Genomic DNA, 8721 nt, shown 5'->3' with positions numbered 1-8721 from the left:
TGGACAAAATATGTTAGTATGTTTTAATGTCAGGACCAGTATCTGAATTTGAACATGATTGTTTTTCATATTCAGACAATTTTGACCTCAAACAACATTTTTAGACCCAAACATTTCTAATTCCTTGCTTCCCTGTTTCATTCTTTGTCTTTTCTGCTCAATTTCATAACATTGATCTGGTTTTGTCTCCTCCTCCTGAACAGCATTTTCACATCCATAAAAACAGCTCATTAAAGACATCAGCTGTATAGGGGAGAGAATAAGGGCCACAGGGAAAAAAAAGGGTCATATATATATATATATATATATATATATATATATATATATATATATATATATATATATATATATATATATATATATATGACCCTTTTTTTTCCCTGTGGCCCTTATTCTCTCCCCTATACAGCTGATGTCTTTAATGAGCTGTTTTTATGGATATATATATATATATATATATATATATATATATATATATATATATATATATATATATATATATATATATATATATATATATATATATATATATATATATTCATATATATATGAGTTTCAGGAAAAGGTACAGAGCTTAAGCTTTATACAAGCAGGAAAATAATAATAATGATAATAATAATAATAATAATAATAATAATAATAATAATAATAATAGTAATAATACATTATTATTATTATTATTATTATTATTATTATTATTATTATTATTATGCAATTAATTAGTTAATTAATTAATGTATTAATATAATCAATGTTTGAATCCAATATAAGATTAAGTTAAAATAAATAAATAAAATAAAAATATATATATTATAACCAATAGACACTGATGGTACGGCACGGTGTTTTACACTTTTTTTCCAACCCAAACTTCTTTGCGCTTGTTAAGGGCTGCTTGAAATGGAAAAAAACTCACAGAGGATACATTACCGAAAAAATAATAATGAGAACCACGGCACTAAGGTTTTCCTTTCTGTAGAAATTCTTGCGTTTGTTGCAAGTCGCTTTGGACAAAAGCGTCTGTTAAATAAAACTGTAGAACTATAGAAGCAGCCTGAGCACAGTCCAAATGGAGTTTAGTGAGACCTTGCAGATAGACTTTGGTTTAGTTTGAGACTTTGCCACCTAAAGTAAATGTACAAATCAGAGTATGATTCATCTCAGTGCCATAGCTGATACCTTATGAGATGAAAACTGCAGCTGTCAGCAAACAGAAACCTCTCCTCTTCTCTTTTTTTCTGTTGTTGTTGTGATCAGCTGACCCGCTGCTCCACTGTCACATGACATCCGTTTCCCGTGTTTTTCTGTCACGGCTCCTGCCAGACTCTCCTTCAGATCTACTCCTAACACTTAACACTCCAGAAAACTGGAAAACTTGATAAGTTCAGTCAAAACTGGTCTGTGTTCGTGCAACGGATCCCAACGGACGAATAGTTTCCGGTGATGCTGGTTCCGGTTGGAAAATTCGCTTATTTCACGGAAGGAGAGGAACATGCAGACTGTGGGTTACCTGTGAATTTCCCCTGAGGCAGATCCATACTGTGCATTCAGTTAATGCCGAAGTGAAGGCGGGGCCCTGACTGATCTCCTGTTACTTCCTCCTCTGGTTTAAGGTGGGTGCAGTCAGCAGGAGCAGGAGGCTGTTTGAGTTGACTGTTTTCTTTATGGGGTTTGGCTCAGTGCAGTTCAACGCAGAGCAACAAGCAGACTGAAGTGAGACATGCTGACAGTTATATGCATGGTCAGGGGTGATTAGTATCTGAATGAACGCGTTATTTCACGTCTTCATAACGCCATGGCAGAGGAGCAGAGGTCAAAGTCAGCTGTTACACCCTCTCTGATAAGATATCACATAATCAGTAGATACCCAGCAGTTCAGCAGGTAACCAAAGAAGAAGAAGAAGACTTTCATCACCTCCTTGAATAAAACTCTCTGTGTGTGTACGCATGTCAGGTGATAAAAACATGAGGGTCATTTCATTTTAAAATGTTGTTGGATGTGTTTTTCCAGTGACTCTGACTATTTCTCTAACAGGAGTGTTTGATTTATTCAGCAGCGCCCCCCTCCAATGATCTGAAGCAGTGAGTGTGTCTCTGAGAGAACAACATGCCGTCTAACAAGTCGGTGTCTGACGCCCCCATCACTCAGTTCATCAACTGCAGAATACTGAGAGACCACCAACTGCAGAGGTACAACACACACACTCAGAGATGTCACAGCTGGGGTCTGCAGGAGTCTGAAGATGTGTGTGTGTTTGTGTGTGTGCACAGAGAGGACCTGTGGGTGCGTGAAGGGAAGATTTTAGACCCAGAGAAGCTCTTCTTCGATGAGCAAGGGTACGCTGACAAACGTGTGGACTGTGAAGGCAGCATCATCGCGCCGGGGTTCATAGACGTCCAGATCAATGGTAACACACACTCACACACACTCACACACACACACTCACTTAGTCATTTCTCAGTGGTATGGATGTAAACACAGCCTCTCCTCTCTCCAGGAGGATACGGCATCGACTTCTCTCAGGCCTCTGAGGACGTTGGCAGCGGACTTTCTTTCGTTGCTAAGAAGATCCTGGAGCATGGCGTGACGTCTTTCTGTCCCACTCTGGTCACCTCGCCCCCTGATGTTTACCACAAGGTAACTTTTACCTAAAGATCAGACTCCTGGCACAGTTTCACAGACTCTCACTTTCATCAACATGTATGTTTCAGGTTCTGCCTCAGGTCAAAGTTCATGATGGAGGAAAACATGGAGCTGGAGTTCTTGGTAAGAGCACAGCCTCACACAGCGTCTTATTTTAGGGCCTAAAGTTAGCCTCAAACTAAAGGACCATAGGCTAAACCAGGGGTTCCCAAACTTTACTATGCCAAGGCCCCCAAACAGCATTTGCTCCTGGCCAGGGACCCCTTTGAAAACAGACAAGTTTTCAAAATATGTAAAGAAATGTCAACTCTAAGAATGTATTTTCTAACTTTTATTCACTATTCAATAATTACTACAGTTGTTTAAAAAAGGAAATTATTTAAAAAAATATCCAGACTCACACAAGTTGGTTGTTGCAGGGCTATGTCAGCCACTTTTCATGCATTCTGCAACACAAAGTGCCTCACAGAGGATAAAAGAAAAAAAAAAAAACAAAGCCAAACAAAAAAGAAACAAAGAAATACCACAAAAACCTCAAACCTCCTAACCCCACAAATATGGACATGAGACATAGACAATATGAGACATGGCTGGGCACCAAGATCTGAGGTGAGGAAAAAGGCACCTTTTGGGGCTGCGCAGACCGGGAGGAGCCATGGCCCATGGCTGAAGGGGGCGCCACTACAGGGACCACCCCAGCCCAGGCAGACAGGAGGCTCCACTCCAAGGTGTAGAGCTCTCTAGCCACCGGGGCTGGACAGTGATCCAATCAGTGGATCAGAATCAGCTCCCGGTGTGGCAGGCCCCCAGGAGGAAACACTGGAAAACCGAGGGACTAAGATAGTGGAATGTGATAAAGGGTATAAAAGCTAAAACTGAGGTAATGAAACATTATTCTTAAGATAGATTGAATAGAAATCTCTGTCCTGACTAAAACATCAAAATAAAACATTGCAATAAAACAGTAACGTAATAGAACAGGATAGACTACGATAAATAAATAAAGTAATAATGATAATACTATAAAATAGAGTAATAATAAAAAGTGTAAAAATAGGGGTAAGCATAAAAAGGGTTAGGAAGACTTTAACAGTTAAAAGCCTGATTAAGAAGATGGGTCTTGAGCCTCTTTTTAAGAATATCACTCCTTGCTTACATGTAGTCAGTTGTTAGACAGGGGAAGAGTCTCAAAGCTCAGTTTAGTTTTTTAAATAGCTTTATACAATCCCAAACCATAGGGTCAACAGGAATCATGACATCATCATCCTGAAGTTGCAGCTGTCACACAAAGTGCAGTTAGGTATAATCGGTAACTGAAGAAGCCGATGATTGTGGCGCTTTACGTGTTGTATTTTCAGGAAAAATGGTTCTGAAAATAAAATAATGGAATCAAATTTTAAAAATGATAATAATTTGCCCTTCCCGCCAATCTTCTGAGGCCTCCATAGTGGCCTCCACTTTGAAAACCACAGGGCTAAACCATTAAACCTCCCCTTTGAATCAATCATAATGAAGCTACCCTGGTTAGCAAAGTGAAATGGTAGCTAAACAAAATAAATTGTAGTTCAATCTTACTCTGTGATGCCAAGTTCAAGATTGTTTTTTTTTTTCATAAGTTGATTGGAGCCTCAACTTGAAGTGCTATAGACTCAAGACTGATTTATTGATTTGGAAATTCTTTAAACTTAAAAAACACCATGAGGAAAATTAATTCTTTAAGCAGGTTATGAATGAAAACTTTATTTATTTATTTGAAAAGTTAATTACTTTTTATCAAAAAGTAATAAAAAAGGAGCTTGTTGTGGTTTTATGAGACAACCAGCAGGAAATAGTGTGTTTAACTGAGACTGTGTTCAGCCCTGTGCTGCTTCGCTGTGTGTGTGTTCATGTTCAGTGTTTCTGCTGCGTGCAGGTTTCCACCTAGAGGGTCCGTTCATCAGCGCTGAGAAAAAAGGAGCTCACCCTGAGACCTTCCTCCGCACCTTTCAGACCGGTGGGATCCAGGACATAATGGAGGTCTATGGCAGCCTGGATAACGTTGCCGTGGTGACGTTAGCTCCTGAGCTGGCCGGCAGCCAATCAGTGGTGAAGGAGCTCTCCCAAAGAGGCATTACTGTGTCCTTAGGTGAGTCAGGTCTAAACAGACCCCCATGAGACTGCTGTGGCTTTATGATCAGAGTTCTTCTCCCTGCAGGTCACTCTGTGGCTAACCTGTCCCAGGCTGAGGGGGCCGTTCAGCACGGGGCCTCCTTCATCACCCACCTCTTCAACGCCATGCTGCCTGTGAGTCCCTGAACCTGGGTCAGGGTTAGGGTCACATCCTGTTTCACACCTTTAAATCAAACACAGATTTTCCTTCCTCTGCATGTTTGATCCCATGGGGACCCAGTTCCACCATCGTGACCCCGGTATCGTTGGGCTCCTGACCAGCGATCAGATCCCTGCAGGCAGGACGGTTTACTACGGCATGATCGCTGACGGGATTCACACCAATCCTGCAGCGCTACGCATCGCACACAGAGCTCACCCTGCTGGTCAGTACGAGAACTCACACACAAACATACCAGCAGCAGATAAATTCACCCAGAGATTTAAAAACCTGGAAGAGAAAACCTCTGGAAATCTTCTCTGTGGAGGCTTCAGGTGCAGCTACACTTATCCAGAGTGCATCTCTGTGTTTGTCCTTGAGGATGTTCTGTCTCCAGCATCACTTCACTTGATACAGCTGGTGTCTCCAGCTGCGGACACACACTCCACACAGCCTAGTACACCCATTGAGCCGTCATTAGGAAGTGTAACAGCTGGTATGCTCTCTGTTGGAGTTTTCTCTGGGTGTTCAGGAGGCCGTAAAAATAGAACAGCATGTTTCTCTCTTCTCGTCCTCCTCCAGTGTGTCTCCCTGCTGAGTTTTACATGATGAGGCAGAATTTCTGCAGAAACTGATGGAAGGATCTCTGCCGCAGCAAATAATTAAATAACTACTGATGCTATCGTTGTAAAAGCATTAAAGGGGACATATGCTGATCCCTGATTTAATACTTACATATAATATAATAAATTTGAAAACAAGACCTTTCACCCCCTGAATTTTCAAAAAATGAGATATTGTATTTTTTCTGATATCCTAGAATGAGATTTGATGTCTCTGAAAATAGGTCATTGCCATTTGGCTGCAAGATTTTGACCTTTGTGACGACACGAGGATCCTCTCTTTTTATTGGAGTAATCTGATAAAGCAGCTCCTCCTCTGTGATGTCAGTTAGTCACACAACCGCCACCGAGGGATACACCCACCAAGAGCCCAGTATAAATAAAGCTCCCTACAAGCTCTGGCTAACTTGACTGAGATGCTGGATGCAGGGACTCTGCTCTGCAGAGCAGCTCGGCTTTACATGGTGAGTTAGCAGCAGTTAAAACACTGTAATTTTAGCAGACGTCGTAATACTTGTGAGACTGTGATATTTGCATGCTTGTTCTGACATGCACTGTGAACCTGGACCACAATAATGCTGCGGTAATAACAAAGTGACAAACTTATGGTAGAGGCGATCTTTAGACTACACTTTCAGCATGATGGATAAATCAGACAGAGAAAAGTGAAGGAGCAGGATGGAGCCCTGTTATAGAAATAGTTTATTGGTGAAGTCTGCCTATATTTCCACGTATAAACTATACATGTTACAGTACCGGTTTGACTCACCACACTGAAGCGTCCTGAGATGATCTGTGTCCAGGTGGATTTTCTTCCCCCTGAGCCGCAGAACCGTCTGGGTCTGACTCGGGGTCCAATACAAAAGGACGTATCCTACACTCTGCCATTGTATTAGTGCTATCAATGCCTTACGGTGAAGTTTTAGTAAACAGCAAACTCGCTCGGTCTGCTCCATTCAATGTGGCGATTTTGTAAATACTGCCATGCTGCAAAAACCGCCTCCTGGCTCTGCCCCCTCCGCCTCTCTGATAGAATTGACCAATCAGAGCACAAAGGGCTGTGACGTTGCGAGGTTACTGGAGGTCATTCTCCAAACGGAGCGTTTCAACGAGATCTTCAGAATGGCCTAAACTGAGGATATTGAGAACGCTATTGTGGGGCAATGAAGGAACTAAATGTCTTGTACTGAGGGCAGAAATGCTTTACAGGCATCCTAGTCTGGCATAGTGCAAAGGAGAAACAAGCATGATATGTCCCCTTTAATGAAATGTGCTCACACATCCCAGGAGGATTCAAAGTATTAACGTTTATGAGCCTCTGATTTTTAACAGTCTGCAATCATCAGGTGAACATACTGATGTGTGTCCCTTCAGGTTTGGTGTTGGTGACGGATGCAATCACAGCGATGGGTCTCCCTCAAGGTCGCCACACTCTTGGCCAGCAGGTCATTGAGATCCAGGGTCTGCATGCATACGTCGCAGGTCTGTGATCCAGATCCAATAATGAGTGATGGTGGTTTAAAAGAGACACCATCTGTGAACTGAGTGTTTCCAGCCCAGTATAAGTTTGCGCCATTTTCTTTGTAGGCACTAAGACCCTCTGCGGCAGCATAGCCACCATGGATATGTGTGTGCGGCACTTCAGACAGGCTTCAGGTGAGTCCTGGTGTATGACATGTATGAAACCCCTCCTAAACGTTTATTTCATAGCTTTAAAACATTTCTCGTTTGTTTTTTTTTTCCACATCTGTGCATGTTCACAGGCTGCAGTGTGGAAGAAGCTCTGGAGGCCGCTTCGCTCCATCCCGCTCAACTTCTGGGTATCAGTGACAAGAAGGGGAACCTGAATTATGGATCACACGCAGGTCAGAAGTCAATGGATTTTTATTTGTTCCATAAATCGCTAAACAGAGTATCCAGTCAAAAGTTAACTCACGTCATACATGTGCAGATGTCATTCTGCTGGATGATGCCCTCAACATCAAAGCCACCTATATTTCTGGAGAGGAGGTTTGGAAGAAAGGATCATAGAAGAAGAAGAAAAAGAAGAAGAAGAAGAAGAAGCGGAGGAGGATAAAACTCTCAAGGACAGCTGGGACCCTTTGTGCCTTCAGGGGGCGCTGTTTACCACAGAACACCCACTGTGTTGGAAGGTTTTTGTCGTCAGTTGCTCAGCTTTCTGCATATTTTAACGGTAAACCCTCATAAAAGTATTTTTTTAATGTCATTTTGTTACTTTTCATTTTAGTTTAACCTCTTATCTGTAATTGAAAGTCTTTATATTAAACTTTAAAACTTTATAAAGGATGTGCACTGATATTAAACAGCTGCCTACATACAGATTTTTACAGTGTCATTTCGTAAAAGTGCTCACCTGGGATTTAAAGGGACATATTTTGACATTAAACTGGTTTCAACCAACTGTTTGACGTTTAAGGATCTGCAGTGCATCATTTTAAGAAGTAACTCTTAAAGCTACTGTAAGGATCTTTCTGTTTGTGTTAATTTTGGTGCCCTCTTGTGGACAAACTGATACTTTTGCTCTGACTGCTCATCTTGTTTTGTGCTTGTACAAACAAAAAAATTCCTTCTTCATTGAAATATAAACACCCTGGGATCCAAGAGGGTGAAAAGGGATCATTTTTTAAATCACGTGCTGAAGGAAGGAGATATTCCTCTTTACCGGACCAGAGGTCGATAGGAGCCGGCAACTGTCCGGTGTCCCCTCCTGAAAATGTCCCCAGAGAACAGGAGTTCAAAGCAGAGAGCTCTTCAAAGCTGAGAAGCTATGAAACAATTACAAATATAAAGACAGGAAATCAAGAGTTCCTTCAAAATAAAAGCAGTTTGAATTTAAGAATTGATGTTCAAATGCTGAGTCAGCATTCTTATGTATATTTTTTGGTTTGTTATCAAATTTTGTCCGATTTTCGCCATTCAGATTTCAAACTAATCAGCTTCTTCTGGAGATGTGTGCTATGACTTTTCTTATCTCTTACACTTTAACTTTTTTGATTTATTCAGCTCTTTCTAAAAGAAAATTCCGTATCTGAAATGAATGGGAATCTGCTCCTTTCCCTCCTAAACTTTCCTCAACTTTGGGATGCTATAACTTCAGCATACTTCCTCTGACAGACTTCACTTTT

General features: G+C 41.2%; 1 protein-coding gene across 1 annotated transcript; it reads left to right on the top strand.

Annotated features, from left to right (window-relative positions):
* The first annotated feature begins 1275 nt into the window (after positions 1-1275).
* amdhd2 (amidohydrolase domain containing 2) lies at positions 1276-8315 on the top strand. Its single transcript, XM_074696691.1, has 12 exons — positions 1276-1613; positions 2055-2190; positions 2272-2408; positions 2499-2638; positions 2713-2767; positions 4557-4769; positions 4839-4927; positions 5034-5178; positions 6950-7057; positions 7163-7231; positions 7339-7440; positions 7527-8315. The coding sequence occupies exons 2-12, from the start codon at positions 2108-2110 to the stop codon at positions 7604-7606; spliced, it is 1221 nt and encodes a 406-aa protein (XP_074552792.1). The 5' UTR covers positions 1276-1613; positions 2055-2107; the 3' UTR covers positions 7607-8315.
* Positions 8316-8721: the final 406 nt, after the last annotated feature.

This window comes from Halichoeres trimaculatus, unplaced genomic scaffold (assembly GCF_033239565.1).
Source record: "Halichoeres trimaculatus isolate MK-OKI-2021-1 unplaced genomic scaffold, fHalTri1.1 fHalTri1_scaffold_20, whole genome shotgun sequence".
Lineage (NCBI taxonomy): Eukaryota > Metazoa > Chordata > Actinopteri > Labriformes > Labridae > Halichoeres > Halichoeres trimaculatus.
Note: the sequence above shows the minus strand (reverse complement) of the source record. Positions and strands in the feature narration are given on the sequence as shown.

What these genes read in the sequence shown, in the direction of transcription:
- amdhd2 (XM_074696691.1), top strand. Translation starts at nt 2,108, where the DNA reads ATGCCGTCTAACAAGTCGGTGTCTGACGCCCCCATCACTCAGTTCATC. An exon ending in CATAGACGTCCAGATCAATG is followed by an intron (nt 2,409 to 2,498) that starts GTAACACACACT and finishes TCCTCTCTCCAG; the next exon opens with GAGGATACGGCATCGACTTC. An exon ending in CCCCTGATGTTTACCACAAG is followed by an intron (nt 2,639 to 2,712) that starts GTAACTTTTACC and finishes TGTATGTTTCAG; the next exon opens with GTTCTGCCTCAGGTCAAAGT.